Raw genomic sequence first — 21,844 nt, forward strand, 5'->3', positions numbered from 1 at the left:
TCTAGTCCTGCCCCCCGTGGTCTCCCGTTTGGGGCAGACAAAGGCAGGGCGGGGTATCACAAGAACCTGTGGCAGGCATTTCACACCTCTTGCCATTTGACAAAGATATGGAAAACGGAGGTGTTGAATCTCCATGCAAAACAAAAGCACAGAAACATCATGTTCCTGCGATGTACCATCTTACAGTTTTGTTGGATTCAGCCGATACGGGTGCTGCCTGATGGGAGCATGACCATCAACGTCAACATCATGTTACATGAGAGACGTACCTACAGGGGTGTCAGAGAACAAAGCAGCATGTGACTGAATTAGCCCAATAACATGCATGCGATCTGCTGCAGACAAGCCAGACAGATAAGCTTCTAACTCCTGCAGAATCTCACTATTCTGACCACTGTAAATAAGTTCAGTTAACTCCAAAAAGTCAAGATAAATAAAGTTTTGAGGAAGGATTGCAACATGAACAGAGGGGACATTTGAGGCTGTACGTGGGGTCTGAAAAACAGATATTAGACTTTTCAAAACATTTTTTAAATACTTTGTATCACCCTTTTGAAATGATGCTTTCCCTCAAACGTCATGGTCCATAGGTGAACAAGAGGTCCAAAACACCTAGTCAGTTCTGGATAGTGTTCAAGATAATGATGTTTGGGTCTGAGATTGAAACACTGCTTTAAGACCCTCTCTGTGACCACTTATTTTAGATTGCATGTACTGAGTGGATTCCTGTACTCATGTACGTGTACTCAAATAAAAGAAGCTGAGCAGACGTGGAGAGAGAAAGAGAGAACTGTGCAGGAAACTGAGGTCTCTCTCCCCTTTGCGCAAAGCTGATGAAGAAGGAGCTCACTTGGTTTGTGTGATCATTTTATTAATAATAATAATCCCAACAAGGAGTGTCCCTAAAATCTGGCATCTTTTATCTTAAAATCTCAGATGGTTGACCCATGTGAGCTTAATTTTATTAATGTTGAGTGTTAATGAAATGTGGATATGTTTTTTGATCTTCAACTGCCCTCTTGTGGCAAAAAGCAACAGAATCTAAGTCTGCAACCATATGTTCAGCAACACTGACAGTGTTTGCAGATCAAAATCCACACAGATTACACAGACACAGTCATCAACTAAATAAACAAGCGTATTGAGTATGAAACAGTTAAACACTTAAACACCTTCAAAATGCATTTGACTCAGATGCCTGGACTGGCAGGGGACGTACGTTCACTACACGGGATGCTGCATTCACATCTGGGGACTCTGCAGCCTATGCAGTGGTGAGGAGCTGTCTTCATTTGGGAATTAAGGATGCAAAGAGACAGTATGCACAAAGACTGTTGTCGCGGGTGTTGATGGCACTGCATCGCTTATGAAAAACCGCCCCCACTGCGGATGCAGCATTCTGACCCCTTGCTTCCAGATGATCTTCATCTAATCTATGCACGCTATGAGGTTAAAACCATCTCAAAGGCACCAGCTTCAGCACCAGCACTGAATGACCAGGTTCTAACAGATCTACAGAGGGTGTGATTTCCAACTTTACCTCACCTGCTTGCCTCTGGGTGCCATCTCAACTTCAGGGAACGCACCCTGCACACCCTCATATTGAACAGAACGTCCAGCTTCTACTCATAGCGCCTTCAATACTATTATTCATGAACAGATGGTAGTAAAGTTAACTTCTTGACACAATGTCAGCAACAAAAAAACATTATGAAAACAAGCACATTTTGTTTGGCGTCTGCTCATCATGAGATTTTGTCCCTGGTTTCTGCCAGCCTTTTCCTTGCCTGATCCTGCTTCATGTTCACCTCCTTTTTACCTGACCAGTAATATTAGTATAGGGTTACTATTATAACATCAGCTCTACAACTGATATATTTTCAGTGCCATTACTTCAGTCTGGTGAGGAAAACCCTCTCTGATCCTCATTGTGAAGTAAAAAAGACTGACCACTGCCGAAAGGAGAACTCCAGTGCAACATTTTTATTGGGTCCGGTTCAAAAGTGCCATCAAAAAGAGAATTCGAGCAAAACAAAAACTACAAAGACAGTCAGGGTGCACGCTACAATCTGGGTTGCCAGTTCTTGCGTGTTTGCTCTAGTTTCCGGGATGTTTAATTACATTTTACGGGCACCAATGTCACTATTCAACCAAAATAAACAACACAATAAAGATTCTGCACTTTAATTTTCAGGATGTGCAGACGTATGTGAACAAATGTGACGCAAATAAAATAAAAAAAGTTATTCACTACAATCTGGCAACCGTCAATTTGTTACAACGCCTTGTGCTTGAGCTTCATTTTTATAAAAATGTCAACCCCTCATCCTAAAATATGGCTTTTGTTTTCTTTGACAGTATATGATCAACATGAGAACTTTTAGTTTTATCTTGTTCTCCTTTATATATAATATAATACAATTACAGGTTGTTTTGTTGTGAAGGACGTATAGAGTCGTTGTCATAGTAACCGCGTTTTATAAACACAAATCATGTGAATTCTACTCAGTTTCAACATAAAACAGCACTGAGCGGCAGCACTTTTGGTGAGTACCAACAAAATTTGAGATGGTATTAGCATTAGCGGGCTGGCTAGCCTGTAACCTCGCTCTACTTCCCAAGTCACCTCTTTGTGTTTTGAGAGCAAAACTATCGACGATAAAAGCATCAGAACGAGCATAATTTTCACTTGATCGGCAGGGCTCGTGTTTTGGAAGTTTTATTTATTGAAACAACTGCCATTAACTTGCAGAGAGACTCGAAGCCAAATAAATATCAACCTGTGAGCGATTTGAGTTTAGCGCGATTTAGTGGTAAGAGGTGCTTCAAAGGACGCGAGACGAATGTTTATTGTGCTCAAAACCCAGAGGTCTGCTCATCTTCACGTTTCACATTCACGTTTCAAATCTCTGTAGAGTGTGTAAAAATGAACAAACAAGTGTAGATACAGCGAATAGATGTTTTTAGTGTCCCCTCAAGTTACACCATCACAGCCTGTATTTCTATGAGTGTGTTTTGTCAATGTCATTTTCTCCATCATTGCAGATTATTAGTGATCAGAGACTATTCTTCAGAGATTCCTGAACAGTGATTCCTGCAAGAGATTCTACAGAGAGAGATTCCAGCGAGGGAGAGACCTGAGAGAGATTCCAGCGAGGGAGAGACCTGTGAGAGATTCCAGCGAGGGAGAGACCTGAGAGGGACCACTGAAGGATTCATTAGATCCTCAAAATGGCCCTAAGCTACGACCACACTCAGGTATGTGCACATCTGTGAGGCAAATACATAATTGTCTGTATATTTTAGAATGCATTGCTCACTCCCTCTCTGTTGTTGCAGTGAACTGTGTTGATTTGTTAAATAAATGTGCAAACGAATGACAAAATATATACAATTTGCCCTCTCAGCGCCAAGTGGACAAATATTCATACGTCTGGACCATCAGCAGCTTCAGCTTTGCTGACGATGTGAATGGTGTCCCCATCATGAGCTCCACAATTTCCAACCCCAGTGGAGATCTGCAATGGTAGGTGTTGGTCTTAGTTCTTCATTTGAAGTTCTTCATTCGTTTTTCTGGGAGCTGATCATTTTCTCACTCCTTCCTTCCTCTCTGCATTCTCAGGTGTCTGCAGTTGTTCCCCAATGGCGTGGAGCCTGACTACGAGAGCTACCTGTCATTCTATCTCGTTCTGGTCAGAGGTGTGCGGGTTAGTTGTAAACTAGCCATGCTCAATGCCGAGGGACAGGAGGAATTTTCCTTGGGTAAGTTTACCTTGTTTGTTTAAAACAAACTATTTTCTGATAAAAACGATCTGTAAACACAGATGATTGTATATTATTTTAATGCTGGACTGCAGCGCTGCGATGACCTGTCTGTGTGTTTCTGTGTTACAGTAAATCAGTACGACACCAGGATGTATGAGAACGACAAGCTAGGATTCCCAGACTTCGTACACAGGAGTGACATCCTGGATGACGACTTGGGGTTCTTAAAGGATGACACGCTCACCCTCACCTGTGAAGTAAGTCTCATTGGCTGCCACATTGGTTTCCCATGTGACTGGTGTCAGTAAACATGATCTGTCTGGTCGATGTAAAGATGAACTGTTGCACCGTGATTGTCTGAAGCTGCTGTGTCTTTCTAAAACATCAGCGGGATTCTGTTAGTTTGTATAAATCGAATTGCAGACATTTTTATTATATCCTCAGCTTGTGTGTGTTTAAGTGTCAGTTTCTGTAGCTGGACTGTACTAACTGCTGAGTTGGATTGTTGCAGTTTACAGTGGAGATTGATCCGGACGCCTCCACGCCACAGGTGAAGAAGCAGGAACCCAACATGGCAGAGGAGCTTTGAGAGCTGTGGGACACATCGTTGCATTCTGACTGCATCCTGTCTGTGGCTGGTCAAGAGTTTAAGGCCCACAAAGCCATCCTAGCAGGTAACACAGTCGCCACGTGAAAATATATTAATAGAAGAAAAAACACAGAGACTCACAGTGTATTTGCTAGAATATTGACAATTAGTATACTTCTAGGCAGAAATTGATCTAATACTGACTCCTCTCTTTCTGTGTCTCTTATCAGCCCGCTGTCCCGTCTTTCATAGCATGTTTATGAATAACACGAAAGAGAACCAAACGGTGAGTCAATCGTCTTTCCCATATATCTCAGCTGATCAGTCTAAACACCACTTTTTCTCTTACAGTTTATTACAGCAGTGTTTTTTAGGTTATGCTTTCCCCTCTAGGGCCGCGTGGACATCAAGGATATGGAGGCCGACATCTTGGAGGAGATGATTACGTATATCTACACCGGAACATCTCCCAACGTTCACCAGATGGCCTCAAAGCTCATTGCTGCAGCAGACATGGTAGCTCGTGCACACATCCACCTTCAAAACAAAGAGATGATGGTTTCTATTATTGATTACTATAACTTTCTCAGACTCACTCTTAACCCCTCACTATCAGCGCACACAGAGCACATCTCCAGGTTATAGCACTATGTGTAACTCTCTCTCTTTCTTCCCCTCAGCACTGCTTGGATCATCTAAAGCTCATCTGTGAGGATGCACTTTGCAGCAGACTCGACGTAGCCAGTGCTGCAGAGAACCTGATTCTGGGCGACCTCTACCGAGCCCGGCACTTGAAACAAGATGCCCTCACCTTCATCAACTTGTAAATGAATATTCCATCTACATCCTGATCTCAAATCTCCACAGCATGTACTCTAGTAGAATAATTATTTATCCAAATCTAAATTCATTATTTATGTTTTTTGTTGTAGTAATGCTGAAGCGGTTATGAAGACCAACGGGTGGATGATCCCGACGCAAGACCATCCAAACCTTATAGTGGATTTGTATAGTTCCCTGGCTGAGGCCAGCGAACCGCCAGTTAAACACCAGAGGCTTTTTTAACTTCTTTAATTTCTTACCACAGTGTACTTACTTGTAAAAAATGTAGATGCTGTAAGGTTTTAGAACCAGATGATCAGTTAAAGTATGTCTTATGATTTTCTGTTCAGTAGAGTAGATATTTATAGAGTAGAGATGTTATTGTAGTCAAATGTACATTTGTATATTTTAGGACCAGGACAGCCAGCTGGATGGATGGATGGATCAAACTCATCAGTATGCTGTATGGACTCATCCAGGACACCCCACAGCAGATGGACTGGATCTTATTGTACCTGACAAACCAGGTAAAGAAGTTCTGCTTTTCTGCTAATTCTATTCCAACAGTTATTCTATTAGTATGCATTTGTTTGGAAAAATGGAGTAGGAAACCAATGTGCTTTATTAGTTATAAGTCATTTAAAAAACACCCTTAAAAATATTTAAAAATATTATTAAAAACAGTATTTTTAGGCCGGGTAGAAACCTATTTTATGTTAGGAATCCATTTGTTCCCACACAGGAAAACCCTGATCCAAAGGACCAAAGGAACCAGAAAGATCAACTGCTTCATTTGTTTCTTTGTTTATTTTTTATTATATTTTAATTTGTTTAGTAATTACACCATTACATACACGATTTAAATTTTACTACACTTATCCTGAGCACCAACATCCAGTCTCACACTAGGCTGGCCACGGTGTTGTGTAAAAAACAGAGAAAACTTTGTCCCCAGAGCGGGGGGTGGTGGAGTGGCCAAGACGTTGGTCCGGGGCGACACCGTGGCAAGTCTTTACCACGCAGGAGATCAAATCCTGCTCTCCTTCTTACTAACCACTCTAGCACTATCTGTCTGTCTGTCTGTCTATGCGTCTGTGTATCTGTCTATTAATTTATTAATGTACTGTTACTTTGTCTCTTTGTTTATTTATTTTTGTTTATTTGATTATTTGTGTTGATTTTGTTTATGTGTTTTTTATTTTATTTGGTCATTTATTACATAATTTACACACACAACATTTTACAACACCTATCCTGAACACACAAACATCCAGTCTAACACTAGACTGGCCACGGTGTTGTGTAAAAAAACAGACAAAACTTTGTCCCCAGAGTGGGGGGTGGTGGAGTGGCCAAGATGTTGGTCCGGGGCGACACCGTGGCAAGTCTTTACCACACAGGACATCAGATCCTGCTTTCCATCTTACTAACCACTCCACCACTGTTTTATTTTATTCATTCATTCATTTTAATATTATTGTCATTTATTTTATTAATACACACACACCATTACAGTACACTTGAACATACCCTGTTTTAAATGTTAGTTTATTACAGTATACCTTATTGTAAATTTACATTAATAGAAATAAAAACCTTTTTATTCCCTTTTTCTGGACTGTGTGATTCATTCTCTCAAAAATGTCTTGGAGATCAGTTATTTTTGGACTAAAAGTTTACAACATAAGACACTAGGGAGACTACAATGTCATACAGGGTACCACTTACTTTAAGGTCCCAGTGAACACAAAATAATAATGGCCTACTAAACCACTCCTTAGTAAAAGGCACATGGCAGCCCGCCTGGAGTTTGACCAAAGGCACCTGGAGGGCGCTCAGAATATGAGAAACACAATTCTCTGGTCTGTTACGTCCTGGTTTAGGACAGGAACGTAAACAACAAGGAAAGAGGGAGAGAAACGGTACCAATTTTTAATAAACAGAAAGACATACAATTAAATCTCGACACAAAGACAAACAAAGCAGTCAGGCCACGAAGAAGCACAGAGTCTATGGCTACTGCAAACAGGGCATCTGTCTTGTGTATTTCCACCCTATTCCTTCTTCCTCATGGAAATGAATCTGGCTTAGTTACCGCATTAACCTTTCTGTAATCAGTACGGAACCAAAATGTCTTGTCAGGCTTAGGGACCAGTAGGCACGGACTCCTCCACAGCCATTAACTCTACACAGCCAGCTTGTTCTCCAACAAGTTCACCTCAGACTGCATCACTGTTCGCTTTGTAAAAACTGGGGAGAGTGGAGTAAAAAAACTCTCTCTCTCTACTTACAAAAGCACTGTATTCAAACCACTCCAACTTGATGTTACCTGGCAGAAAGAGGCATGGCACAATAGAGGTTAAAAGGATGAGCAGTTTCTAATTTATTAACACCAGTAAATTATTATTGCACTTACATGTGAATATTGTATGTAAAAAGGTACCAATATTACAGAGAAAGCCAAGATGAAACGAAAGAGTAAAGGGAGAGAGAGAGAGAAAGAGAGAGAAGCCATGAGAAAAATAGGTGAAATAGGAAAGACTCAGTTACTGATGGGAAAATTTCCCTCAGCTTCCAATAGAAAAGATAAAGAAAGTCCCTGACCACAAGTGAACAATCCTTTATACATTTGGCCCACAGGAAGTTGTCACCGACCAATCAGAATGTGTTGTTTCTGTCTAGTCCTGCCCCCCGTGGTCTCCCGTTTGGGGCAGACAAAGGCAGGGCGGGGTATCACAAGAACCTGTGGCAGGCATTTCACACCTCTTGCCATTTGACAAAGATATGGAAAACGGAGGTGTTGAATCTCCATGCAAGACAAAAGCACAGAAACATCATGTTCCTGCGATGTACCATCTTACAGTTTTGTTGGATTCAGCCGATACGGGTGCTGCCTGATGGGAGCATGACCATCAACGTCAACATCATGTTACATGAGAGACGTACCTACAGGGGTGTCAGAGAACAAAGCAGCATGTGACTGAATTAGCCCAATAACATGCATGCGATCTGCTGCAGACAAGCCAGACAGATAAGCTTCTAACTCCTGCAGAATCTCACTATTCTGACCACTGTAAATAAGTTCAGTTAACTCCAAAAAGTCATGATAAATAAAGTTTTGAGGAAGGATTGCAACATGAACAGAGGGGACATTTGAGGCTGTACGTGGGGTCTGAAAAACAGATATTAGACTTTTCAAAACATTTTTTAAATACTTTGTATCACCCTTTTGAAATGATGCTTTCCCTCAAACGTCATGGTCCATAGGTGAACAAGAGGTCCAAAACACCTAGTCAGTTCTGGATAGTGTTCAACATAATGATGTTTGGGTCTGAGATTGAAACACTGCTTTAAGACCCTCTCTGTGACCACTTATTTTAGATTGCATGTACTGAGTGGATTCCTGTACTCATGTACGTGTACTCAAATAAAAGAAGCTGAGCAGACGTGGAGAGAGAAAGAGAGAACTGTGCAGGAAACTGAGGTCTCTCTCTCCCCTTTGGGCAAAGCTGATGAAGAAGGAGCTCACTTGGTTTGTGTGATCATTTTATTAATAATAATAATCCCAACAAGGAGTGTCCCTGAAATCTGGCATCTTTTATCTTAAAATCTCAGATGGTTGACCCATGTGAGCTTAATTTTATTAATGTTGAGTGTTAATGACATGTGGATATGTTTTTTGATCTTCAACTGCCCTCTTGTGGCAAAAAGCAACAGAATCTAAGTCTGCAACCATATGTTCAGCAACACTGACAGTGTTTGCAGATCAAAATCCACACAGATTACACAGACACAGTCATCAACTAAATAAACAAGCGTATTGAGTATGAAACAGTTAAACACTTAAACACCTTCAAAATGCATTTGACTCAGATGCCTGGACTGGCAGGGGACGTACGTTCACTACACGGGATGCTGCATTCACATCTGGGGACTCTGCAGCCTATGCAGTGGTGAGGAGCTGTCTTCATTTGGGAATCAAGGATGCAAAGAGACAGTATGCACAAAGACTGTTGTCGCGGGTGTTGATGGCACTGCATCGCTTATGAAAAACCGCCCCCACTGCGGATGCAGCATTCTGACCCCTTGCTTCCAGATGATCTTCATCTAATCTATGCACGCTATGAGGTTAAAACCATCTCAAAGGCACCGGCTTCAGCACCAGCACTGAATGACCAGGTTCTAACAGATCTACAGAGGGTGTGATTTCCAACTTTACCTCACCTGCTTGCCTCTGGGTGCCATCTCAACTTCAGGGAACGCACCCTGCACACCCTCATATTGAACAGAACGTCCAGCTTCTACTCATAGCGCCTTCAATACTATTATTCATGAACAGATGGTAGTAAAGTTAACTTCTTGACACAATGTCAGCAACAAAAAAACATTATGAAAACAAGCACATTTTGTTTGGCGTCTGCTCATCATGAGATTTTGTCCCTGGTTTCTGCCAGCCTTTTCCTTGCCTGATCCTGCTTCATGTTCACCTCCTTTTTACCTGACCAGTAATATTAGTATAGGGTTACTATTATAACATCAGCTCTACAACTGATATATTTTCAGTGCCATTACTTCAGTCTGGTGAGGAAAACCCTCTCTGATCCTCATTGTGAAGTAAAAAAGAACGACCACTGCCGAAAGGAGCACTCCAGTGCAACATTTTTATTGGGTCCGGTTCAAAAGTGCCATCAAAAAGAGAATTCGAGCAAAACAAAAACTACAAAGACAGTCAGGGTGCACGCTACAATCTGGGTTGCCAGTTCTTGCGTGTTTGCTCTAGTTTCCGGGATGTTTAATTACATTTTACGGGCACCAATGTCACTATTCAACCAAAATAAACAACACAATAAAGATTCTGCACTTTAATTTTCAGGATGTGCAGACGTATGTGAACAAATGTGACGCAAATAAAATAAAAAAGAGTTATTCACTACAATCTGGCAACCGTCAATTTGTTACAACGCCTTGTGCTTGAGCTTCATTTTTATAAAAATGTCAACCCCTCATCCTAAAATATGGCTTTTGTTTTCCTTGACAGTATATGATCAACATGAGAACTTTTAGTTTTATCTTGTTCTCCTTTATATATAATATAATACAATTACAGGTTGTTTTGTTGTGAAGGACGTATAGAGTCGTTGTCATAGTAACCGCGTTTTATAAACACAAATCATGTGAATTCTACTCAGTTTCAACAAAAAACAGCACGGAGCGGCAGCTTTTTTGGTGAGTACCAACAAAATGTGAGATGGTATTAGCATTAGCGGGCTGGCTAGCCTGTAAACTCGCTCTACTTCCCAAGTCACCTCTTTGTGTTTGGAGAGCAAAACTATCGACGATAAAAGCATCAGAACGAGCATAATTTTCACTTGATTGGCAGGGCTCGTGTTTTGGAAGTTTTATTTATTGAAACAACTGCCATTAACTTGCAGAGAGACTCGAAGCCAAATAAATATCAACCTGTGAGCGATTTGAGTTTAGCGCGATTTAGTGGTAAGAGGTGCTTCAAAGGACGCGAGACGAATGTTTATTGTGCTCAAAACCCAGAGGTCTGCTCATCTTCACGTTTCACATTCACGTTTCAAAACTCTGTAGAGTGTGTAAAAATGAACAAACAAGTGTAGATACAGCGAATAGATGTTTTCAGTGTCCCCTCAAGTTACACCATCACAGCCTGTATTTCTATGAGTGTGTTTTGTCAATGTCATTTTCTCCATCATTGCAGATTATTAGTGATCAGAGACTATTCTTCAGAGATTCCTGAACAGTGATTCCTGCAAGAGATTCTACAGAGAGAGATTCCAGCGAGGGAGAGACCTGAGAGAGATTCCAGCAAGGGAGAGACCTGAGAGGGACCACTGAAGGATTCATTAGATCCTCAAAATGGCCCTCAGCTACGACCACACTCAGGTATGTGCACATCTGTGAGGCAAATACATAATTGTCTGTATATTTTAGAATGCATTGCTCACTCCCTCTCTGTTGTTGCAGTGAACTGTGTTGAGATCTGCTGCTTGATTTGTTAAATAAATGTGCAAACGAATGACAAAATATATACAATTTGCCCTCTCAGCGCCAAGTGGACAAATATTCATACGTCTGGACCATCAGCAGCTTCAGCTTTGCTGACGATGTGAATGGTGTCCCCATCATGAGCTCCACAATTTCCAACCCCAGTGGAGATCTGCAATGGTAGGTGTTGGTCTTAGTTCTTCATTTGAAGTTCTTCATTCGTTTTTCTGGGAGCTGATCATTTTCTCACTCCTTCCTTCCTCTCTGCATTCTCAGGTGTCTGCAGTTGTTCCCCAATGGCATGGAGCCTGACTACGAGAGCTACCTGTCATTCTATCTCGTTCTGGTCAGACAGAGGTGTGCGGGTTAGTTGTAAACTAGCCATGCTCAATGCCGAGGGACAGGAGGAATTTTCCTTGGGTAAGTTTACCTTGTTTGTTTAAGACAAACTATTTTCTGATAAAAACGATCTGTAAACACAGATGATTGTATATTATTTTAATGCTGGACTGCAGCGCTGAGATGACCTGTCTGTGTGTTTCTGTGTTACAGTAAATCAGTACGACACCAGGATGTATGAGAACGACAAGCTAGGATTCCCAGACTTCGTACACAGGAGTGACATCCTGGATGACGACTTGGGGTTCTTAAAGGATGACACGCTCACCCTCACCTGTGAAGTAAGTCTCATTGGCTGCCACATTGGTTTCCCATGTGACTGGTGTCAGTAAACATGATCTGTCTGGTCGATGTAAAGATGAACTGTTGCACCGTGATTGTCTGAAGCTGCTGTGTCTTTCAAAAACATCAGCGGGATTCTGTTAGTTTGTATAAATCGAATTGCAGACATTTTTATTATATCCTCAGCTTGTGTGTGTTTAAGTGTCAGTTTCTGTAGCTGGACTGTACTAACTGCTGAGTTGGATTGTTGCAGTTTACAGTGGAGATTGATCCGGACGCCTCCACGCCACAGGTGAAGAAGCAGGAACCCAACATGGCAGAGGAGCTTTGAGAGCTGTGGGACACATCGTTGCATTCTGACTGCATCCTGTCTGTGGCTGGTCAAGAGTTTAAGGCCCACAAAGCCATCCTAGCAGGTAAAACAGTCGCCACGTGAAAATATATTAATAGAAGAAAAAACACAGAGACTCACAGTGTATTTGCTAGAATATTGACAATTAGTATACTTCTAGGCAGAAATTGATCTAATACTGACTCCTCTCTTTCTGTGTCTCTTATCAGCCCGCTGTCCCGTCTTTCATAGCATGTTTATGAATAACACGAAAGAGAACCAAACGGTGAGTCAATCGTCTTTCCCATATATCTCAGCTGATCAGTCTAAACACCACTTTTTCTCTTACAGTTTATTACAGCAGTGTTTTTAGGTTATGCTTTCCCCTCTAGGGCCGCGTGGACATCAAGGATATGGAGGCCGACATCTTGGAGGAGATGATTACGTATATCTACACCGGAACATCTCCCAACGTTCACCAGATGGCCTCAAAGCTCATTGCTGCAGCAGACATGGTAGCTCGTGCACACATCCACCTTCAAAACAAAGAGATGATGGTTTCTATCATTGATTACTATAACTTTCTCAGACTCACTCTTAACCCCTCACTATCAGCGCACACAGAGCACATCTCCAGGTTATAGCACTATGTGTAACTCTCTCTCTTTCTTCCCCTCAGCACTGCTTGGATCATCTAAAGCTCATCTGTGAGGATGCACTTTGCAGCAGACTCGACGTAGCCAGTGCTGCAGAGAACCTGATTCTGGGCGACCTCTACCGAGCCCGGCACTTGAAACAAGATGCCCTCACCTTCATCAACTTGTAAATGACAATTCCATCTACATCCTGATCTCAAATCTCCACAGCATGTACTCTAGTAGAATAATTATTTATCCAAATCTAAATTCATTATTTATGTCTTTTGTTGTAGTAATGCTGAAGCGGTTATGAAGACCAACGGGTGGATGATCCCGACGCAAGACCATCCAAACCTTATAGTGGATTTGTATAGTTCCCTGGCTGAGGCCAGCGAACCGCCAGTTAAACGCCAGAGGCTTTTTTAACTTCTTTAATTTCTTACCACAGTGTACTTACTTGTAAAAAATGTAGATGCTGTAAGGTTTTAGAACCAGATGATCAGTTAAAGTATGTCTTATGATTTTCTGTTCAGTAGAGTAGATATTTATAGAGTAGAGATGTTATTGTAGTCAAATGTACATTTGTATATTTTAGGACCAGGACAGCCAGCTGGATGGATGGATGGATGGATCAAACTCATCAGTATGCTGTATGGACTCATCCAGGACACCCCACAGCAGATGGACTGGATCTTATTGTACCTGACAAACCAGGTAAAGAAGTTCTGCTTTTCTGCTAATTCTATTCCAACAGTTATTCTATTAGTATGCATTTGTTTGGAAAAATGGAGTAGGAAACCAATGTGCTTTATTAGTTATAAGTCATTTAAAAAACACCCTTAAAAATATTTAAAAATATTATTAAAAACAGTATTTTTAGGCCGGGTAGAAACCTATTTTATGTTAGGAATCCATTTGTTCCCACACAGGAAAACCCTGATCCAAAGGACCAAAGGAACCAGAAAGATCAACTGCTTCATTTGTTTCTTTGTTTATTTTTTATTATATTTTAATTTGTTTAGTAATTACACCATTACATACACGATTTAAATTTTACTACACTTATCCTGAGCACCAACATCCAGTCTCACACTAGGCTGGCCACGGTGTTGTGTAAAAAACAGAGAAAACTTTGTCCCCAGAGCGGGGGGTGGTGGAGTGGCCAAGACGTTGGTCCGGGGCGACACCGTGGCAAGTCTTTACCACGCAGGAGATCAAATCCTGCTCTCCTTCTTACTAACCACTCTAGCACTATCTGTCTGTCTGTCTGTCTATGCGTCTGTGTATCTGTCTATTAATTTATTAATGTACTGTTACTTTGTCTCTTTGTTTATTTATTTTTGTTTATTTGATTATTTGTGTTGATTTTGTTTATGTGTTTTTTATTTTATTTGGTCATTTATTACATAATTTACACACACAACATTTTACAACACCTATCCTGAACACACAAACATCCAGTCTAACACTAGACTGGCCATGGTGTTGTGTAAAAAAACAGACAAAACTTTGTCCCCAGAGTGGGGGGTGGTGGAGTGGCCAAGATGTTGGTCCGGGGCGACACCGTGGCAAGTCTTTACCACACAGGACATCAGATCCTGCTTTCCATCTTACTAACCACTCCACCACTGTTTTATTTTATTCATTCATTCATTTTAATATTATTGTCATTTATTTTATTAATACACACACACCATTACAATACACTTGAACATACCCTGTTTTAAATGTTAGTTTATTACAGTATACCTTATTGTAAATTTACATTAATAGAAATAAAAACCTTTTTATTCCCTTTTTCTGGACTGTGTGATTCATTCTCTCAAAAATGTCTTGGAGATCAGTTATTTTTGGACTAAAAGTTTACAACATAAGACACTAGGGAGACTACAATGTCATACAGGGTACCACTTACTTTAAGGTCCCAGTGAACACAAAATAATAATGGCCTACTAAACCACTCCTTAGTAAAAGGCACATGGCAGCCCGCCTGGAGTTTGACCAAAGGCACCTGGAGGGCGCTCAGAATATGAGAAACACAATTCTCTGGTCTGTTACGTCCTGGTTTAGGACAGGAACGTAAACAACAAGGAAAGAGGGAAAGAAACGGTACCAATTTTTAATAAACAGAAAGACATACAATTAAATCTCGACACAAAGACAAACAAAGCAGTCAGGCCACGAAGAAGCACAGAGTCGATGGCTACTGCAAACAGGGCATCTGTCTTGTGTATTTCCACCCTATTCCTTCTTCCTCATGGAAATGAATCTGGCTTAGTTACCGCATTAACCTTTCTGTAATCAGTACGGAACCAAAATGTCTTGTCAGGCTTAGGGACCAGTAGGCACGGACTACTCCACAGCCACTAACTCTACACAGCCAGCTTGTTCTCCAACAAGTTCACCTCAGACTGCATCACTGTTCGCTTTGTAAAAACTGGGGAGAGTGGAGTAAAAAAACTCTCTCTCTCTACTTACAAAAGCACTGTATTCAAACCACTCCAACTTGATGTTACCTGGCAGAAAGAGGCATGGCACAATAGAGGTTAAAAGGATGAGCAGTTTCTAATTTATTAACACCAGTAAATTATTATTGCACTTACATGTGAATATTGTATGTAAAAAGGTACCAATATTACAGAGAAAGCCAAGATGAAACGAAAGAGTAAAGGGAGAGAGAGAGAGAAAGAGAGAGAAGCCATGAGAAAAATAGGTGAAATAGGAAAGACTCAGTTACTGATGGGAAAATTTCCCTCAGCTTCCAATAGAAAAGATAAAGAAAGTCCCTGACCACAAGTGAACAATCCTTTATACATTTGGCCCACAGGAAGTTGTCACCGACCAATCAGAATGTGTTGTTTCTGTCTAGTCCTGCCCCCCGTGGTCTCCCGTTTGGGGCAGACAAAGGCAGGGCGGGGTATCACAAGAACCTGTGGCAGGCATTTCACACCTCTTGCCATTTGACAAAGATATGGAAAACGGAGGTGTTGAATCTCCATGCAAAACAAAAGCACAGAAACATCATGTTCCTGCGATGTACCATCTTACAGTTTTGTTGGATTCAGCCGATACGGGTGCTGCCTGATGGGAGCATGACCATCAACGTCAACATCATGTTACATGAGAGACGTACCTACAGGGGTGTCAGAGAACAAAGCAGCATGTGACTGAATTAGCCCAATAACATGCATGCGATCTGCTGCAGACAAGCCAGACAGATAAGCTTCTAACTCCTGCAGAATCTCACTATTCTGACCACTGTAAATAAGTTCAGTTAACTCCAAAAAGTCAAGATAAATAAAGTTTTGAGGAAGGATTGCAACATGAACAGAGGGGACATTTGAGGCTGTACGTGGGGTCTGAAAAACATTTTTTAAATACTTTGTATCACCCTTTTGAAATGATGCTTTCCCTCAAACGTCATGGTCCATAGGTGAACAAGAGGTCCAAAACACCTAGTCAGTTCTGGATAGTGTTCAACATAATGATGTTTGGGTCTGAGATTGAAACACTGCTTTAAGACCCTCTCTGTGACCACTTATTTTAGATTGCATGTACTGAGTGGATTCCTGTACTCATGTACGTGTACTCAAATAAAAGAAGCTGAGCAGACGTGGAGAGAGAAAGAGAGAACTGTGCAGGAAACTGAGGTCTCTCTCTCCCCTTTGCGCAAAGCTGATGAAGAAGGAGCTCACTTGGTTTGTGTGATCATTTTATTAATAATAATAATCCCAACAAGGAGTGTCCCTAAAATCTGGCATCTTTTATCTTAAAATCTCAGATGGTTGACCCATGTGAGCTTAATTTTATTAATGTTGAGTGTTAATGAAATGTGGATATGTTTTTTGATCTTCAACTGCCCTCTTGTGGCAAAAAGCAACAGAATCTAAGTCTGCAACCATATGTTCAGCAACACTGACAGTGTTTGCAGATCAAAATCCACACAGATTACACAGACACAGTCATCAACTAAATAAACAAGCGTATTGAGTATGAAACAGTTAAACACTTAAACACCTTCAAAATGCATTTGACTCAGATGCCTGGACTGGCAGGGGACGTACGTTCACTACACGGGATGCTGCATTCACATCTGGGGACTCTGCAGCCTATGCAGTGGTGAGGAGCTGTCTTCATTTGGGAATTAAGGATGCAAAGAGACAGTATGCACAAAGACTGTTGTCGCGGGTGTTGATGGCACTGCATCGCTTATGAAAAATCGCCCCCACTGCGGATGCAGCATTCTGACCCCTTGCTTCCAGATGATCTTCATCTAATCTATGCACGCTATGAGGTTAAAACCATCTCAAAGGCACCAGGCTGCAGCACCAGCACTGAATGACCAGGTTCTAACAGATCTACAGAGGGTGTGATTTCCAACTTTACCTCACCTGCTTGCCTCTGGGTGCCATCTCAACTTCAGGGAACGCACCCTGCACACCCTCATATTGAACAGAACGTCCAGCTTCTACTCATAGCGCCTTCAATACTATTATTCATGAACAGATGGTAGTAAAGTTAACTTCTTGACACAATGTCAGCAACAAAAAAACATTATGAAAACAAGCACATTTTGTTTGGACGTCTGCTCATCATGAGATTTTGTCCCTGGTTTCTGCCAGCCTTTTCCTTGCCTGATCCTGCTTCATGTTCACCTCCTTTTTACCTGACCAGTAATATTAGTATAGGGTTACTATTATAATATCAGCTCTACAACTGATATATTTTCAGTGCCATTACTTCAGTCTGGTGAGGAAAACCCTCTCTGATCCTCATTGTGAAGTAAAAAAGAACGACCACTGCCGAAAGGAGCACTCCAGTGCAACATTTTTATTGGGTCCGGTTCAAAAGTGCCATCAAAAAGAGAATTCGAGCAAAACAAAAACTACAAAGACAGTCAGGGTGCACGCTACAATCTGGGTTGCCAGTTCTTGCGTGTTTGCTCTAGTTTCCGGGATGTTTAATTACATTTTACGGGCACCAATGTCACTATTCAACCAAAATAAACAACACAATAAAGATTCTGCACTTTAATTTTCAGGATGTGCAGTCGTATGTGAACAAATGGGACGCAAATAAAATAAAAAGAGTTATTCACTACAATCTGGCAACCGTCAATTTGTTACAACGCCTTGTGCTTGAGCTTAATTTTTATAAAAATGTCAACCCCTCATCCTAAAATATGGCTTTTGTTTTCCTTGACAGTATATGATCAACATGAGAACTTTTAGTTTTATCTTGTTCTCCTTTATATATAATATAATACAATTACAGGTTGTTTTGTTGTGAAGGACGTATAGAGTCGTTGTCATAGTAACCGCGTTTTATAAACACAAATCATGTGAATTCTACTCAGTTTCAACATAAAACAGCACTGAGCGGCAGCACTTTTGGTGAGTACCAACAAAATTTGAGATGGTATTAGCATTAGCGGGCTGGCTAGCCTGTAAACTCGCTCTACTTCCCAAGTCACCTCTTTGTGTTTTGAGAGCAAAACTATCGACGATAAAAGCATCAGAACGAGCATAATTTTCACTTGATCGGCAGGGCTCGTGTTTTGGAAGTTTTATTTATTGAAACAACTGCCATTAACTTGCAGAGAGACTCGAAGCCAAATAAATATCAACCTGTGAGCGATTTGAGTTTAGCGCGATTTAGTGGTAAGAGGTGCTTCAAAGGACGCGAGACGAATGTTTATTGTGCTCAAAACCCAGAGGTCTGCTCATCTTCACGTTTCACATTCACGTTTCAAAACTCTGTAGAGTGTGTAAAAATGAACAAACAAGTGTAGATACAGCGAATAGATGTTTTCAGTGTCCCCTCAAGTTACACCATCACAGCCTGTATTTCTATGAGTGTGTTTTGTCAATGTCATTTTCTCCATCATTGCAGATTATTAGTGATCAGAGACTATTCTTCAGAGATTCCTGAACAGTGATTCCTGCAAGAGATTCTACAGAGAGAGATTCCAGCGAGGGAGAGACCTGAGAGAGATTCCAGCGAGGGAGAGACCTGAGAGAGATTCCAGCAAGGGAGAGACCTGAGAGGGACCACTGAAGGATTCATTAGATCCTCAAAATGGCCCTAAGCTACGACCACACTCAGGTATGTGCACATCTGTGAGGCAAATACATAATTGTCTGTATATTTTAGAATGCATTGCTCACTCCCTCTCTGTTGTTGCAGTGAACTGTGTTGAGATCTGCTGCTTGATTTGTTAAATAAATGTGCAAACGAATGACAAAATATATACAATTTGCCCTCTCAGCGCCAAGTGGACAAATATTCATACGTCTGGACCATCAGCAGCTTCAGCTTTGCTGACGATGTGAATGGTGTCCCCATCATGAGCTCCACAATTTCCAACCCCAGTGGAGATCTGCAATGGTAGGTGTTGGTCTTAGTTCTTCATTTGAAGTTCTTCATTCGTTTTTCTGGGAGCTGATCATTTTCTCACTCCTTCCTTCCTCTCTGCATTCTCAGGTGTCTGCAGTTGTTCCCCAATGGCGTGGAGCCTGACTACGAGAGCTACCTGTCATTCTATCTCGTTCTGGTCAGACAGAGGTGTGCGGGTTAGTTGTAAACTAGCCATGCTCAATGCCGAGGGACAGGAGGAATTTTCCTTGGGTAAGTTTACCTTGTCTGTTTAAGACAAACTATTTTCTGATAAAAACGATCTGTAAACACAGATGATTGTATATTATTTTAATGCTGGACTGCAGCGCTGCGATGACCTGTCTGTGTGTTGCTGTGTTACAGTAAATCAGTACGACACCAGGATGTATGAGAACGACAAGCTAGGATTCCCAGACTTCGTACACAGGAGTGACATCCTGGATGACGACTTGGGGTTCTTAAAGGATGACACGCTCACCCTCACCTGTGAAGTAAGTCTCATTGGCTGCCACATTGGTTTCCCATGTGACTGGTGTCAGTAAACATGATCTGTCTGGTCGATGTAAAGATGAACTGTTGCACCGTGATTGTCTGAAGCTGCTGTGTCTTTCTAAAACATCAGCGGGATTCTGTTAGTTTGTATAAATCGAATTGCAGACATTTTTATTATATCCTCAGCTTGTGTGTGTTTAAGTGTCAGTTTCTGTAGCTGGACTGTACTAACTGCTGAGTTGGATTGTTGCAGTTTACAGTGGAGATTGATCCGGACGCCTCCACGCCACAGGTGAAGAAGCAGGAACCCAACATGGCAGAGGAGCTTCGAGAGCTGTGGAACACATCGTTGCATTCTGACTGCATCCTGTCTGTGGCTGGTCAAGAGTTTAAGGCCCACAAAGCCATCCTAGCAGGTAACACAGTCGCCACGTGAAAATATATTAATAGAAGAAAAAACACAGAGACTCACAGTGTATTTGCTAGAATATTGACAATTAGTATACTTCTAGGCAGAAATTGATCTAATACTGACTCCTCTCTTTCTGTGTCTCTTATCAGCCCGCTGTCCCGTCTTTCATAGCATGTTTATGAATAACACGAAAGAGAACCAAACGGTGAGTCAATCGTCTTTCCCATATATCTCAGCTGATCAGTCTAAACACCACTTTTTCTCTTACAGTTTATTACAGCAGTGTTTTTAAGTTATGCTTTCCCCTCTAGGGCCGCGTGGACATCAAGGATATGGAGGCCGACATCTTGGAGGAGATGATTACGTATATCTACACCGGAACATCTCCCAACGTTCACCAGATGGCCTCAAAGCTCATTGCTGCAGCAGACATGGTAGCTCGTGCACACATCCACCTTCAAAACAAAGAGATGATGGTTTCTATTATTGATTACTATAACTTTCTCAGGCTCACCCCTCACTATCAGCGCACACAGAGCACATCTCCAGGTTATAGCACTATGTGTAACTCTCTCTCTTTCTTCCCCTCAGCACTGCTTGGATCATCTAAAGCTCATCTGTGAGGATGCACTTTGCAGCAGACTCGATGTAGCCAGTGCTGCAGAGAACCTGATTCTGGGCGACCTCTACCGAGCCCGGCACTTGAAACAAGATGCCCTCACCTTCATCAACTTGTAAATGACAATTCCATCTACATCCTGATCTCAAATCTCCACAGCATGTACTCGAGTAGAATAATTATTCATCCAAATCTAAATTCATTATTTATGTCTTTTGTTGTAGTAATGCTGAAGCGGTTATGAAGACCAACGGGGTTGATGATCCTGACGCAAGACCATCCAAACCTTATAGTGGATTTGTATAGTTCCCTGGCTGAGGCCAGCGAACTGCCAGTTAAACGCCAGAGGCTTTTTTAACTTCTTTAATTTCTTACCACAGTGTACTTACTTGTAAAAAATGTAGATGCTGTAAGGTTTTAGAACCAGATGATCAGTTAAAGTATGTCTTATGATTTTCTGTTCAGTAGAGTAGATATTTATAGAGTAGAGATGTTATTGTAGTCAAATGTACATTTGTATATTTTAGGACCAGGACAGCCAGCTGGATGGATGGATGGATGGATGGATCAAACTCATCAGTATGCTGTATGGACTCATCCAGGACACCCCACAGCAGATGGACTGGATCTTATTGTACCTGACAAACCAGGTAAAGAAGTTCTGCTTTTCTGCTAATTCTATTCCAACAGTTATTCTATTAGTATGCATTTGTTTGGAAAAATGGAGTAGGAAACCAATGTGCTTTATTAGTTATAAGTCATTTAAAAAACACCATTAAACATATTTTAAAATATTATTAAAAACAGTATTTTTAGGCCGGGTAGAAACCTATTTTATGTTAGGAATCCATTTGTTCCCACACAGGAAAACCCTGATCCAAAGGACCAAAGGAACCAGAAAGATCAACTGCTTCATTTGTTTCTTTGTTTATTTTTTATTATATTTTAATTTGTTTAGTAATTACACCATTACATACACGATTTAAATTTTACTACACTTACCCTGAGCACCAACATCCAGTCTCACACTAGGCTGGCCACGGTGTTGTGTAAAAAGCAGAGAAAACTTTGTCCCCAGAGCGGGGGG

At 41.3% G+C, this 21,844-nt stretch overlaps 3 protein-coding genes, 1 long non-coding RNA gene and 1 pseudogene across 4 annotated transcripts; all 5 read left to right on the forward strand.

Annotated features, from left to right (window-relative positions):
• The first annotated feature begins 2,362 nt into the window (after positions 1-2,362).
• LOC114774275 (uncharacterized) lies at positions 2,363-3,439 on the forward strand. Its single transcript, XR_003744776.1, has 3 exons — positions 2,363-2,546; positions 3,046-3,258; positions 3,408-3,439. It is a non-coding gene; the product is annotated as an uncharacterized LOC114774275 (long non-coding RNA).
• A 46-nt stretch (positions 3,440-3,485) lies between these two features.
• LOC114774278 (speckle-type POZ protein-like) lies at positions 3,486-5,181 on the forward strand (annotated as a pseudogene).
• Positions 5,182-11,544: 6,363 nt separating this feature from the next.
• Positions 11,545-12,208, forward strand: LOC114774290 (speckle-type POZ protein A-like). Its single transcript, XM_028966225.1, has 3 exons — positions 11,545-11,608; positions 11,741-11,868; positions 12,123-12,208. Exons 1-3 carry the CDS (start codon positions 11,572-11,574, stop codon positions 12,198-12,200), a joined length of 243 nt encoding a protein of 80 aa, XP_028822058.1. The 5' UTR covers positions 11,545-11,571; the 3' UTR covers positions 12,201-12,208.
• A 5-nt stretch (positions 12,209-12,213) lies between these two features.
• On the forward strand, positions 12,214-13,026 carry LOC114774279 (speckle-type POZ protein-like). Its single transcript, XM_028966215.1, has 4 exons — positions 12,214-12,285; positions 12,431-12,486; positions 12,593-12,715; positions 12,880-13,026. The coding sequence occupies exons 2-4, from the start codon at positions 12,454-12,456 to the stop codon at positions 13,024-13,026; spliced, it is 303 nt and encodes a 100-aa protein (XP_028822048.1). The 5' UTR covers positions 12,214-12,285; positions 12,431-12,453.
• Positions 13,027-18,916: 5,890 nt separating this feature from the next.
• LOC114774280 (speckle-type POZ protein-like) lies at positions 18,917-20,876 on the forward strand. The gene is made up of 8 exons (XM_028966216.1): positions 18,917-18,943; positions 19,107-19,225; positions 19,332-19,465; positions 19,598-19,725; positions 19,980-20,142; positions 20,288-20,343; positions 20,450-20,572; positions 20,730-20,876. The coding sequence occupies exons 1-8, from the start codon at positions 18,917-18,919 to the stop codon at positions 20,874-20,876; spliced, it is 897 nt and encodes a 298-aa protein (XP_028822049.1).
• The last annotated feature ends 968 nt before the right edge of the window (positions 20,877-21,844 follow it).

Source organism: Denticeps clupeoides, unplaced genomic scaffold (assembly GCF_900700375.1).
Source record: "Denticeps clupeoides unplaced genomic scaffold, fDenClu1.1, whole genome shotgun sequence".
NCBI lineage: Eukaryota > Metazoa > Chordata > Actinopteri > Clupeiformes > Denticipitidae > Denticeps > Denticeps clupeoides.